Raw genomic sequence first — 15,621 nt, 5'->3', positions numbered from 1 at the left:
GCCCCTCGTGGCACAATTAGAACTGTTGGACGGTAGGATGGTTAAAATATAGCTAAACCATCCACTACGAGGATGGGAAATGTTCCATTTAAGTGGATCTTTTGGCTTCTGTTTACTGTTTGACAATTCCTGACTAACAGAAGGACTGTTTAAGACAAGTTTTACTGTAATAATAATAATAATAATAATAATAATAATAATAATAATAATAATAATAATAATAATAATAATAGTAATAATAATAATAATAATAATAATAATAATAATAATAATAATAATAATAATAATAATAATAATAATAATAATAATAATAATAATAATAATAATAATAATAATAATAATAATAATAATAATAATAATAATAATAATAATAATAATAATAATAATAATAATAATAATAATAATAATAATAATAATAATAATAATAATGGCTTTATGTCTCACTAAATACTTATACAGTGTATGGAGATAGAGAGATTTTGTCAAGCAGGAGTTATTTTTACATGCAGGTAAATTTACTAACATAAAGCTGGAATGTTTGTGCACCTTGAAATAGCACCAGGCATATTGGAAGACTGAGCTGGGATGAAACCTGCCAACTTGGGCTCAGAAGGCCAGCTACTTAAGTGTTATAAATATTGCTTTAAGACAGATGAGAAGGAACTTGAAACACAATTCTCTTCAGGTTCATGAGGTGCGTTGTCTCTTGGCAGGTGGCTGGGAGCTGTGAGAATTGTCAGCAGTATTTTCATCAATGTTATCTTCGGCGTTGGACTCGTCAGACCCATTCTAGAACAAACAAAATAACATTATAAGTTTTATCATTAAACAAAGGGGAATATATGAAGCAAGAGATTATTACAGGGTCATTATGCCTCCAGCCAGTAGCCTCACTCAGAGGATTTTATCCATCTAGAATTTTCTTTCCAATAATGCAGGTAATGTTTTCAAATTGAAGCAGAGTGGTACAACTGTTTTCAACTTGGAGATGGAAATACACTTGTGAGAAATATTTTTCAGTCTCACTATCATACTGATGTATATAGATTGAAAAAACAGTCCAAAAATCTTTCCACTTAAGCCCAGTGGGTAAAGTTTTTCCATTAGACATTGATGATAATAATAATAATAATAATAATAATAATAATAATAATAATAATAATAATAATAATAATAATAATAACAACAATAAATTTGTGTGGCTATTTCTAGCCAAGTGCAGCAAACCCTCCGATGAGGGTGGGCAGCATCTGCCATGTGCAGCTAAATGCATGTTATTGTGGTGGGGAATAGTGTTGTGTGGTGTATGAGATGCAGGGATGTTGGGGACAGCACAAACACCCAGCCCCCGCGTCACTGGAATTAACCAATGAAGGTTAAAATTCCCAACCTGGGACTCTCTGAAACAAAGGACAGTATGCTGACCATTCAGCCAACGAATCGGACATCACACATACATTCAACGCTTACTTGAAGTCATCTACATAAAATATCAAACAGGCAATTAAACCAGTTTGTAAATTAAACAAGCATTTTAAAAATAGGCCTGCGTCTGTGAGCTTGCATCCTGGACCACTCGGGCCTGTAGAAAAAGCCCAGGATGTGGCAACACTTCTATCACTTGTCCAAGCACAGTTTATTTTGGTGTATGAGATAGATAAAGGTATCAATCTGAAGGACTCAGTTAGAATGGAGACCATGAAGCCACCAAATAATTTAACATTCAAAGTTCAAATCTTGATATAAACCACGAAAGATATAAAAAGTTGTAACATTTTGCTCACCCAGTCTGTTGATAAACAATGCAGCTATTCACAAATTAAAAGTAGGTAAATTGTCGCAACGGGCCAGCCGCTAGCAAACAGTTCCGCTCTCTCCACTCGTGTTGTTTTCCAACTCAATGTCTGACCGGGGAAACTAAGGAATAGCTTGTTTATATACGTGGTGAAGAGATTCGAGAAGTTACTCGATGAAAAATACGTAGGTGTGACGTCACAACGAGGGAGCAGCAACAGTGCTGGAGAATAGGCCAGTCAGTGAACAGCTGGGCGAGCAAGCAGATGGACGGTAGAATGCGACAGAAGGCAGAAGGTAAGATGTAGTAGAGCGGTCGTAACATAATAGAAAGCCTATCAACAGTTTTTTTCTTTTTCTATTTGCTTTACGCCGCACCGACACAGATAGGTCTTTTGCAACGATGGGACAGGACAAGCCTAGGATTGGGAAGAAAGTGGCTGTGGCCATAATGAAGGTACAGCCCCAGCATTTGCCTGGTGTGAAAATGGGAAACCGTGGAAAACCATCTTCAGGGCTGCCGACAGTGGGGTCTGAACCCACTATCTCCCGGATGCAAGCTCACAGCTGCGCGACCCTAACCGCACGGCCAACTCGCCCGGTCAACAACATTTAAGTGAGTGGTTAATCCCGATGTAAACTCCAGTAATTCCTTTGTGACATATTTCTCAGCTTGGTTTTCAACATATTCATAGTAGAAAATAGTACTTTCACAAAGCACAGGAACAGAATGGATTCTGACAATTATTGAGGTATTTCACAGATCAGTATACCAGGCAAGGGGTTTACAGGTATTTTGGAAAGGAGTGTGTGATCACTGGTGAAGAGTGAACCACTGATTCCAGACCATAGAGGAGTTATCTGCACCAGATTTTCAACAAGGTCTATGCCAACAACTTGGTCTTAATACCATACTGACTCGAAATCCTGGCATTTAATATTTTGGAGCCTGAAAGGAGGTGCAGAAAATATGATATGAAAATTAGAATTTTCAGCATGGTGGTGGTGGATGATATTGTTTAAGAGGAAGTATCATATCTGCAGAGATGAAACCTAGAGAGATAGAATGTCAGGTCAGGAATATCAAACTGGAAAGTTAGAAATGAGCTCTCAAATGCAATAATTGCAATGATTTTAGGTTAGGAAATGTTTGTATATGACGATATCCCAATTTTAGGTTGGGAAATTTTTGTAAATAATTTCTAATATAAAGTAGTGAATATCATGGCAGTTTGTTAAATTAAGATGTAAGAACATAAGATTCTATTAAAAAATCCTGGTTAGGGAATATTGCATATGTGCATCATTATATTTTGTATAAATTTCTGTTCAGGTAAGAGTCTGTGCACATGGCCTAGCACTGAAGATTGTGCAAACTGGGAAACAATCGGGAAAGACTATTCAAGGCGTTTAAAAGTGTTGCTAGGGGCTTTACGTCGCACCGACACAGATAGGTCTTATGGCGACGATGGGAGACGAAAGGCCTAGGAGTTGGAAGGAAGCGGCCGTGGCCTTAATTAAGGTACAGCCCCAGCATTTGCCTGGTGTGAAAATGGGAAACCACAGAAAACCATTTTCAGGGTTGCCGATAGTGGGGTTCGAACTCACTATCTCCCGAATGCAAGCTGACAAGCTAAGTGACCTGAACCACACAGCCACTCACTCTTACCTTCCATTCCACTCACAGCATCATCATCATTCTTACTCCTGCTACTTTCACTCTGGTATGAATGTACATTCTGATCAATGTCCTTAGTTATCACTACAATTATCCAACAGGCAGTCTTTGATTGGCTTTTGATCCATCAGGAAATTAGCACGAATACCCACCGTGCTCACAAGAACTAATGAGCATGCACGGAAATAGTATGAAACAAAATAATTATTTGTGAAGAAGGCTGTAGTATTAGTTCTGCTGTTGAACATTTCAGTAATCATCTCCTGCCTTTTGGTGGTAGTTTGAACCACTTAGAACCACTTAAAGACCACAAATTAATGAATCAGAGTAATTTAGAATCCCAATAACTACACACGAGTTCCACTCATCAAAGTAAGCCAGTGGGTTAAAGTAAAGAGTAAAAATATACTGACGATGGTTCTGGGAAGTCTAAAAACTTGCTGGATGCCAAATAAATGGTACAGGTCAGTGAGAAATTAATTTGCTTGGGGATATATTAGCTTAAAAGAACAGATAAAACAAGAAATCCAATGGTCTCCAATCAGCAGTACAGGTAAACATTAAAGAAATTTTGAGATGTGTATAATATTTAAAGAAGGCACAGTAGACTGTAAGACATTGGCATTAATACTGTGCTCCAGTCTGAAAAGCCAATATCTTTAAACTTGATGTTCGTAAGAAAGAGAACTTACCTCATCATCAGGAACAAGGGCTTGTTGCAACACTTCCATCTTGATGCGGAAGTCTCTACTCGTACTAGGTTTTATATTCTGCATGAGATTCACCTAGGGAATGAAAATCAAATATCTATTACTTTTCAAGCACCTCATTTAATTTCTCTTCTTTACCAAGCAATTCATATATCACCACAAAAAATCAAGAAAAAGTGATTTGGAGTTCATAGTACATATAGTATACACAATAAGACAGAAACAGATAAAGACAATAGTACAGAGTGGATTACGATAACAACAACATGGTTTCCAACAAGGTGGTGAGACAACTGCAGGAGAAACATTACAAGTATGGGAAGGATGTGGTGATGGTATTTTTGGAAATAGAGAAGGCAGTGTATGCAGAGGTAAGTTTTGAGAATTACCCAGAAAGAAAGAAGTGAGTGAGGTAATAATTGGACGGGTTAAGAATATATATAAGGGAAGTGAAGGCAGGAGAGAAGAGAGCATGGTTCAGGTTAGACAGTAGTCTTAATGACAGTCACTAAGAATTAAGAATAGACCAGATCAGGAAATACATGTGGAAGAGAGTAACTACAGAAAGTAGACACATGTCTAAATATCTGGGAAGTTCACAATTAAGTATTTATTATTTTCCACCTAGTCGATACAATGATTGCTTAAGGCAATTTAATGGTTAAAAGTGGTACATGTTTCGTATTTTATCAAAATATTCAGCCACATAACACTGTTTAGATGAAAAATATATAAAATTGACAAAAAGTAATGCTTAAGAGGAAGTGTCCTTAAAATTAACATAAGATTGACAACATTAAAACAAACAAAAAAAGAGAAAATATATAAATTATTTCTACAATTGAAAGCAGTCGTCAAGGAAACACTTGTACAATATTCCATAGAGAATATGTCCTAAATGAATATTCTTTTCTTAATAATTCACGAAAAAAGGTCAATTTATAAATTATAAATTATACAGTTTATAAGTAATTGTCGAAATGAAGAAAACCAGATATCACAATGTGGTTCTTATTATTAATGCAGATGAAAATATAACTAATTCCTAGTTGTCAATTCTTATTAAGCTTGCTTTCCTTTGGAACAGTAATTCCTGTCATTCTTTCACAGTCTTGTGTCTGGTGTAATATTGATGATGCATTCTTCCTTGCTCTTGCACCTGAGGAGGTGGAGGAGCGGGGGATATAGGTGTGTCAAGAACCTCCTTGCTGCCACCTATAGCTTCAACTGAGGAGGAATAAGTTGTAGGGCTATCTGTAGGTAGAGAAATTCCAATTCTTTTTTCGTGATCTTTCTCAAGCATTTTCAAATATACTAGAATTTGATAATATAAAGGATTCTTATATTCTACAGCCTCATTAAGGTTATCATTTTTTTTTTTTTTTAAGTTAGTCTAGATGAATGTATAGATCTTCATATGTGTTCATTAAGCTGCCCTTCTTTAATTTCTTTATGATGGTCAGGTCTTGTTCTATGTTGGTAAATTTATGACCTGTGGCAATCATGTGTGATCCCATAGCTGAGAATCTTCTATGTTTTTCAGCATTCACATGTTCCAAATATCTAACTTTAAAATTGCGGCCAGATTGTCCTATGTATGTATTCTTGCATTCAAAGCATGTGAGTTTATATATTCCCGAATCAAAAAATTTATCTTTTTCCGAGCGATTTATTGTATCATGGTTGAAAATACTATGTTTCATGTTGTTATTGGTGGAAAATGCAATTTTGAAATTTTTTCTCTTAAATAAATTTGTTATTACGTGTATGTTTGGATTATTATATGTGAACTTGATGTATTTTTCAGTTTTACTAGGTTCGATTGCTAATTTGGAATGCTGCTTCTCCGAAAATTTATTAATTATTTTATCAATCATGTTATTGTTGAAACCATTCAAGAGGGCTTGTTGTCGGATAAACAACAGTTCTTTATTCCTTTCAGATTTGGATAAAGGAATACTAAACGCTCTGTTAACGTAACTATAATATGCTGATCTTTTCTGTCCCTCAGGGTGTAACGAGTTGTTCTTGATAGTGGTCAGTGTGAAAGTAGATTTTCTGTGTATTTTGAAAGAAAATCCTTCTTCTTCTCTCATTGTGAATATGTCCAGAAAATTCAGTGATCTCTCTACTTCCTCTTCTAAAGTGAATTTGATATTGGAATCCAAATTGTTCAATATATTTAAAACTTTATTGCTATCGGTAAGTCTGTTATCTATTATAGCGTAAACATCGTCCACATATCGTGTCCAAAAATCCAAACCCTCTATTTGATTAATAATTTTTGTGTGTTCCAAATAGTCTAAGTATATATTAGCCAATATTCCTGATGCTGGGGCTCCCATTGAGAGTCCTTTTTGTCGGTAAATTTTATTATTAAATGTAAAATAATTTTAATTTAACACGAAAACAATAATAAATACTTAATTGTGAATCTATTGAAGTGTGATACGGACCATGAAACTGATTTTATATTTGGGAAATGTCACTAATAGCGACCTCTTATTTTTGAAAATGGGGTTTTCATGAATTTTTGTAAATTGAAGGGATCAGCCAGATTATAGTCGTAAGCCACCATTTTATGTATTTTTAAATTTTTGTAGGAAAGTTTCCCTCATTAACATAGCTAGAAGAAATTCCAAGCATATGTCATAGATGGCAACATATCGTCCCCCCTCTAGCAAACTGACGAATCTGCAAATTGTCAAAAAATTAGGAGAGCTGAAAGAAGTTGTGATTACTCGGTGTCAAATCAACTTTTATAATTAATGATTGGTTTTATGTGTTAGCCATACAGAACGAGCTGCAGATATGAGACTTTGTCAGAGGGCAGACATTATACAGGGCAATTCAAAATGATGGACCCGATTTCATAAATATATTCTGTGAAATCTAATAAACATATCGTAATGTGAGACATGTGCTAAGAACGGTAAACTCTCAAAGCTTTTTCAGTCATAACACAAGTGTTCTATGTGAGCACCTCGTGTAACACGACATACATCAAGCCGATAGTCTTATCTCCTGCCAAACCTTGTGTAGAGTGTCGCAGCCAATCTCTGCGATGGCTGCTGTGATGCGGGCACGAAGGTCGTCCTGATCTGGTCTATTCTTAATTCTTAATTCTTAGTGACTGTCATTAAGACTACTGTCTAACCTGAACCATGCTCTCTTCTCTCCTGCCTTCACTTCCCTTACATTGTGTCTATTCACAGTCCCAAAAAGGTGAAAAGTCGCTTCATCAGCGAAAATTACACTTTCGGAGAACTCGTCCTCTTCCATTAATGTGAGAAAATCAACACAGAAGGACGCCCGAGCAGCATGATCAGTGTCTTTTAAGGCCTGCACCATTTGCAAGCGGTAGGGTCTCATTCGTAAACGTTTCCATAGAATGCGCCAAACAGTTGCCTGTGGAAGTTCAAGTTGCCTCGCTGACCGGTAGGTGGACTTCTGTGGACTCCGCACGAAACACGTTCCACTGTCTCTTCCCCGGTCGAAGGATGGCCAGTCGATTTTCACTTACAGGTGCAGCCCCGTGTCTCTGAATTTTGTATACCACGCACGAATGGCTTTTCCAGTAGGTGGGTCTCTTCCATACCTGGTACGGAAATGCCGTTGAACATTAATCACAGAATTGTTTACGTGGTAATCAAGCACACAGAACGACTTCTGCTCACCAGCCGCAGCCTTTTTCTTTACTCGCTTCCTGCGTGCTCGTAACGGCTGAAAATGAAACCACATGCGATAAAATCTAAACTCAACTAAACTTCGAGAGTTTGCCTTTCTTTGCGCATATCTCACAGTATATGTTCGTTAGATTTCATAGAATAAATTTATGAAATCAGGTCCATCATTTTGAATTGCCCTGTATAATTAATAAAATCTAGACCAAAACTTCAGAACTACAGATTCCCTAGTTTGTCACTTTCACTTTGCCATAGTGAGGACGATATGACAGACTGACTTTCTTAACAGCGCCTTTAAAATTCAATTATTTTTCTTTAACTTAATATAAACAATTAAGGATATAAGCATAATTCCTTCAGCAGTAAAACTTAACAATAAATATTAATATGTTGTTGTTTGAGTCATCAGTCCATAGACTGGTTTTATGCAGCTCTCCATGCCACCCTATACTGTGCTAACCTTTTCATTTCTAAGTAACTACTGCATCCTACATCTGCTTGTCATATTCATACCTTGGTCTACCCCTACCATTCTTACCACCTACACTTCCTTCAAAACCCAGCTGAACAAGTCCTGGGTGTCTTAAGATGTGTCCTATCATTCTATCTCTTCTTCTCGTCAAATTTAGTCAAATCGATCTCCTCTCGCCAATTCGATTCAGTATCTCTTCATATGTGATTCGATCTATCCATCTCACCTTCAGCATTCTTCTGTAACACCACATTTAAAAAGCTTCTATTCTCTTTCTTTCTGAGCTAGTTATCATCCATGTTTCACTTCCATACAATGCCACGCTCCACACGAAAGTCTTCAGAAACATCTTTCTAATTCCTATATCAATGTCCGAAGTGAGTAAATTTCTTTTCTTAAGAATGCTCTTCCTTGCTTGTGCTAATCTGCATTTTATGCCCTCCTTACTTCTGCCATCGTTAGTTATTTTACTACTACTACTACTACTACTACTACTACTACTACTACTACTACTACTTCATCTACTTCCTTTAAGACTTCATCTCCTAATTTAATATTTCCTGCACTACCTGCCTTCGTTCGACTGCACTCCATTAGTTTTGTTTTGGACTTATTTATTTTCATCTTGTACTCCTTACCCAAGACTTCGTCCATAACATTCAGCAGCTTCTCAAGATCTTCTGCAGTCTCAGATAAAATAACAATATCATCGGCAAACCTCAAGGTTTTGATTTCCTCTCCTTGGATTGTGATCCCCTTTCCACATTTCTCTTTGATTTCTAATACTGCCTGTTCTATGTAAACAATGAAAAGGATGGGGGGCAAACTGCAGCCTTGCCTCACTCCTTTCTGGATTGCTGCTTCTTTTTCAAAGCCCTCAATTCTTATCACTGCAGACTGATTTTTATACAGATTGTAGATTATTCTTCGTTCTCAGTATCTGATCCCTATCACCTTCACAATCTTAAATAGCTTGGTCCAATCAACATTATCGAATGCCTTTTCTAGATCTACGACTGCCATGTACGTAGACTTGTCCTTCTTGATTCGATCCTCTAAGATCAGACGTAAAGTCAGGATTGCTTGACGTGTTCCTAAATTTCTTCTGAAGCCAAATTGATCTTCTCCCAACTCAGCTTCAACTTGTTTTTCCATTCTTCTGTAAATAATACGTGTTAAAATTTTGCAGGCTTGAGATACTAAACTAATGGTGCTGTAATTTTCACACCTGTCAGCACCGGCTTTCTTGGGAATAGGTACAACAACATTCTGCCGAAAATCGGATGGGACTTCTCCAGTCTCATACATCTTACACACTAAATGGAATAGCCTTGCCATGCTGGTTTCTCCTAAAGCAGTCAGTAATTCAGAGGGAATGTCATCAATTCCAGGTGCCTTGTTCATATTTAGGTCTCATCAGCTCTGTCAAACTCTGACCTCAAAATTGGGTCTCCCATTTCAACAGCATCAACAGCCTCTTGTTCCAGAACCAAATTATCTACATCTTCACCTTGATACAACTGTTCGGTATGTTCCTGCCATCTTTCTGCTTTGTCTTCTTTTGCTCGAAGTGGTTTTCCATCTGAGCTCTTAATATTCATACACCTAGATTTCCTTTCTCAAAAGATTTCCTTGATTTTCCTGTATGCAGCATCTACCTTTCCTAGGACCATACAAACTTTGACATCCTTGCATTTCTCCTTCAGCCAGTCTTCCTTAGCTACCTTGCACTTTCTATCAATTTCATTCTTTAATCGCCTGTATTCTTTTCTGCCCTCTTCATTTCTAGCATTCTTGTATTTTTGTCGTTCATCAATCAGGTCTAGTATCTCCTGAGTCACCCACTGATTCTTAGTTGATCTTTTCTTCCTTCCTAACATTTCTTCAGCAGCCCTGCTGACTTCATTGTTCATGGCTATCCACTTTTCCTCTATTGTGTTTCCTTCAGCCTTTTCATTTAGTCCTTTTGCAACAAGTTCCTTAAAACAATCCCTCACACTCTTTTCTTTCAACTTGTCTAGATACCATCTTTTTGCATTCTTTCCTTTCTTCAATTTCTTCAGCTTCAGATGGCATTTCATAACCAAGTTGTAGTCAGAGGCCACGTCTGCTCCTGGGAAAGTTTTGCAATCCAATACCTGGTTTCTGAATCTCTGTCTAATCATAATGAAGTCTATTTGATACCTTCCAGTGTCTCCAGGTCTCGTCCATGTATAAAGCCGTCGTGTATGGTGTTTGAACCAAGTATTGGCAAGGACTAAATTATGATCAGTGCCGGAATTCAACCAACCAACTTCCTCTTTCGTTCCTTTGTCCCAATCCAAATTCTCCTACTGTATTACCTGCTCTTCCTTGGCCTACCACTGCATTCCAGTCTCCCATCACAATTAGTATCTCGTCACCTTTTACATATTGTATTAAATCTTCTATCTCTTCGTATGTTCTTTCGATTTCCTCATCATCCGCTGAGCTAGTAGGCATATAGACCTGCACTATTGTGGTGGGCATTGGTTTGGTGCCTCTTTTGACGACAATAATTCTTTCACTATGCTGGTCGTAGTAGCTTATCCGCTGCCCTATTTTCTTATTCATTATTAAACCAACTCCTGCATTTCCTCTGTTTGATTTTGTGTTGATAATTCGGTAGTCGCCTGACCAAAAATCCTGTTCTTCCTGCCAACGTACTTCACTTATACCAACTACATCTAACTTTAGTCTATCCATCTCCCTTTTTAGATTCTCTAATCTACCACAACAATTCAAACTTCTAACATTAATGTCAATATCCATCTTCCTGATGATTGTCCCCCCCCTCGTGTAGTCCCCACCCGGAGATCCGAATGGGGGACTAGTTTACCTCTGGAATATTTTACCCGGGAGGAAGCCATCATCGGTACATCATTCATACAGAGAGAGAGAGCTACATGTCCTCGGGAGTTAGTTACGGCTGTAGTTTCCCGTTGCTTTCAGCTGTGAAGCAGTATCAACACAGCTAAGCCATGTTGAGTATTATTACAAGGCCATATCAGTCAATCACCTAGACTGCCGCCCTTGCAACTTCCGAAAGGCTGCTACCCCCCTTTCGATGAAACATTCCTTAGTCTGGTCTCTCAACAGATACCCATCCGATATGGTTACACCTGCGGCTCGGCTATCTGCTTCATTGGGACACGCGAGTCTCCCCACTGCGGCAAGGTCACATGGTTCGCAGGGGAGGAATATTAATATATATTGTCATAATTATCTGTCTGGCCAATTACCCTGCTAAGGGTGCAGCCAGTGCCTTGGCAGCAGTAAATAATCCAATCACCAAAGATGACCAACGGCTTCCAGTGGATGAGTTTTCTTAGGTAGGGTGATTTTCCCCTCAGTGTAGGAAATGACACTGGAACCAATCAAGTAGCATCCGACCCCCCAGTTTGGGGTGGGTGCAGAAGGCGTCTGTATTCCATATTAGGACTGGCCTGATCACCTGCTGGCAGTAGTTCTAAAATGTCTTTGGTAGTGATGACCCCATCATAATAACAGCCTAAAATGAAAATCGCACTTTAATCAGCTTCAGAAAAAGCTACAGTATTCCCCAGAAGCGATACACCGTTCTTATGCTGGGTGAAATATGAGAAGTGGGCAAACAGTAGAGAACATTATGATGGTGGCAATAATCAACCTCATGTCATTGACTGGGAAGTCAGAAGAGGTGATTGATTTTATGAAGAAGGAATAGCTATGATGGGATTGGATGAGGTTACAGGTATGTGGAGAAGAAACGGGAAGAAGTTGAGAAAGGGAAAAACTCTACTGGAGTAGAGGACACAAGGCAAAGAATAAAGTGGGGATAATAACCGACTAGGGATTCCATCCAAGTACAGTATATGCACCCTAGACTGAATGCAAAGATGATATAGACAAATTTCTGGAGAAACTGGAAAGAGGAAAGAAGGATGAGTAAGTGATTGTCATGGGGGATTTTAATGCAATGGTAGAATGAAGTGGACCTTTTGGATATGGAAGGAGGGATGAAGAGTGACAGAAGTTGGTGGATTTTTGTGTGATAAATGGTTTAAGTGTAGGCAATACGTGGTTCAGGAAGACGAATAGTAGAAAGGTTACAAGATATGGATAGCGTAAGAGAAGGACAAAGAGAATAACTGTAAAAAACAAATCGTAGACAATTGTTGAATGCAACAGCCCTGCCAGAAGTAGCCTTTGATCGAGACCACAGAGTAGTAGTAGCAAAACTAAAAGTAAAAAACATAGTGAAAATGAAAGAAATAATAAGAAAATAAAAATATACAAATGAAGAGATATGGAAATAAAAGAAAATTCCACAATTAACTGAAACAACACAGACCCAGAACGGGGGATCACTGTAAGGTAGGTGTTAATACTGTATAAGGAAAGATCTCATTGGGGTAATCACATAAATGGGATTGTAAATAAAGGGTACAGATCTTTGCACATGGTTATGAGACTATTTAGGGGTTGTAGTAAGAATGTAAAGGAGAGGGGATATAAGTCTCTGGTAAGTTCTCCACTAGAGTATGGTTCCACTATATGCATACCTGCCAACTTTTGAAAAGGGCTATCAGTAAAACTCACGTATGATAAAAAATCTAACGATTTCTGCCATACCCCGGCTTGACGAAAATAATAATACTTCTGGGCTACAAAATACAATAATACATGCAATAAACAAGATACTTCAATGAAATCATATCTACTTACATCATAGGCCAATGATTTATAGACTGTACTGGCCTGGTAACGTCAATGAGTCAGTACAAGTTAAAAGTAGGCTAGGAAGCACAAAACACCCCCAAAAACACAACATTAAAAGGGAAACAGACATTTAACTTATCTTAAATCAGGTCAAGGTGTCACAAATTACCCATGAATCATTGAATATCCTGGTACAGTACCCCATTGCCAAGAGTTAACCAAAGGAAAAAACCCACCTTTTTAAGAACGTTAAATGATTTTAATTTAAGATCACCAAAATAGAAACATCGTCCTCATAGGAGTAATTAAGAAAAGCTTTAGAAACAGTGTTAAATCAACAAGTTAAAAAATCTAAATTAAACTTAATCATGGCCGGCCGATAAAAAAAAACAAAAAAAAAACAAAAGCTAAAATCATTACAATTACAGTAAGCTAGGAATACATCTATGAAATTTCTGTAACTTCATGCTTTTTCTTATGCAATTCAAATATAGCACACAATGCCACAGAGCTATCCTAAAGATAATTAGAGCAAAATTGCAGACACTTATTGACTTGCCCTCACATACGGACCAATACACTACGGTACATCAAGCTGCAGTCTACCATGAAGTAGTACATTAGAATTAATTAGCAATGCTAGTAACATTTATGAGTGAAATGAACTACATAATATCCCAGCTTTATTGGATGGGCTTTGTTCAGTTCAATAACAGATGTTGAAGGTAAATGAACAGAGGTTATTATTATTTTTTTATTATTTGGCGCATGATGCTACAGTTGACAATCGACTATGTACAAGTTCTTAAAAGGCACAACAAAAAATTGACTTTATATAGATACTATATGTATATATATATATATATATATATATATATATATATATATATATACAAACTCCACATTAAAAAAAGGTTAATGTGGGGGTCTTTCAGTCTCTTAGAGACGAATGTCCAGCTCTTCCAGCCAAGAGAGTGCCTCAGGGGTCACTCGGTGTATGTCCTCGATGGAACCAACAAAAGCTCGCAGAGGGCAGCCCTTCAGAATGTGCAGGATGGTTTCCACTTCAGCACCAGAGTCACAAGCTGGAGAGTCTTTCCAGCCCCAATGATGCACAGCAGAAGCACTTCTTCTTACTCTGCAGCATATCCTGTTGAGTGTGGTCCAGGTGGAGCGAGGAGGGTTGAACCCAGGCAACTTTGTAGTTGAATCCCTGATGTTGACAATACCATGAGGGTGTGATTAAGAGCAGTCGCGTTTCCATTATTTCATCAGGCTTAAAATGTGAATTAACTAATTCCTTTGCCGTCCTCCAGGCAGGTTTCCGTGACTTGAGTCTCATTACGGCATTTTCAACTGTATCCTGATGTATTGGAAGGTAACTATTCTTCGCTATCCTGGTCCACAGTCTAACAAGGGTGCTTTACCACCTGATGTGAGGAGACTGAATGTTGCTCCATTATGGTAACCATTGAACAGGAGTAGAGCACAATGTCCCAGATATAATTCTCACTGTGTGGTGCAGTTGGACATCAACCAGACTAGTGTGGGAGCTATTGAGCCATATAGAGGAGCAATATTCAGCTGGTGAATATACTATTGCTAGAGCAGTTGTTCGTATTGTGCATGCATCTGCACCCCATGGAAGTCCCAGCTAGTCTATCCAGCAAGTTGTTACGGCTTTAAACAGCCAGTTTTTCAAGATGGTGTCGAGAGGTTAAGGACCTGTCTAAAGTTGCACCAGGATATTTTGGGTTGGTATTACACTGCAGTGTGTGGTTTCCGAAACTGATCATAGGTTGATAGTTTGCCAGCCTGTTATTAAGGTGGAACGCAGCTATCTTTGTCTTTAGTGGACTAGGTTTCAGGCGCCATTTTTTAAATAATCACCCATCTTGTCAAGGTCTTGGGATAGAATGTCTTCTGCCTCATTGAAGTCTGTTGTTTGTATGGTGAGGTTGATATAATCTGCATAGATGAACTTGCAAAATATGGTTTCTGGGAGATCATGGATGTGTAAGTTGAAGAGAATGGGAGACAAGACTGATACCCGTGGCAAGCCATTATCAAGTTTATGGAATCTGCTATGGACATTGTAACCTTTTGATGATTACCGATAAATAAAATCATGAATAAAAATATAGAAATAAATAACATTACTCAAACTTCATAAAATACTTGAAAATAAATTAAATTAATAAAAATAGTTAATCGAAATGTCCGTAGTATGGGCGCCAGAGTTCACCAGAATGGATCCCTCGAATTATGATAGAGCATGATAAACTTTATATCCCAGGGCGTGTACATAATGCTGCGTACTGGTACATCTGCTGCAAGCCTTACCTCACCTCCTGAAAACGACTAAATAGGTAGGAACTGCACCTAGGTTCATAAATAACTCCACTGATTCTAAAATAGCTAACTATATTCTTAACAAAATCTGTGCATGAGCACCTCATCAACACACAAAATTATACGTATAATACACACACAAAACATTGCTGGAAGACTCCATATTTACAACAACAACAATAATGAAAACCGTGGGAAAACGAAAGCGAG

At 37.8% G+C, this 15,621-nt stretch overlaps 1 protein-coding gene across 1 annotated transcript in view; it reads right to left on the bottom strand.

The window, feature by feature from the left end:
• Positions 1 to 400: 400 nt before the first annotated feature.
• Positions 401 to 15,621, bottom strand: part of FANCI (Fanconi anemia complementation group I) — a 427,158-nt gene continuing 411,937 nt past the window's right edge. The window contains exons 24-25 of the mRNA XM_067148224.2: positions 4,165 to 4,257; positions 401 to 789 (exon numbers count right to left, since the gene is read on the bottom strand). Of these exons, the coding sequence (XP_067004325.2) occupies positions 688 to 789; positions 4,165 to 4,257 (195 nt within the window). The 3' untranslated portion in view covers positions 401 to 687. The remainder of the gene's footprint in view (positions 790 to 4,164; positions 4,258 to 15,621) is intronic.

This window comes from Anabrus simplex, chromosome 5 (genome assembly GCF_040414725.1).
Source record: "Anabrus simplex isolate iqAnaSimp1 chromosome 5, ASM4041472v1, whole genome shotgun sequence".
NCBI lineage: Eukaryota > Metazoa > Arthropoda > Insecta > Orthoptera > Tettigoniidae > Anabrus > Anabrus simplex.
This window is presented reverse-complemented; position numbering and strand designations above follow the sequence as displayed.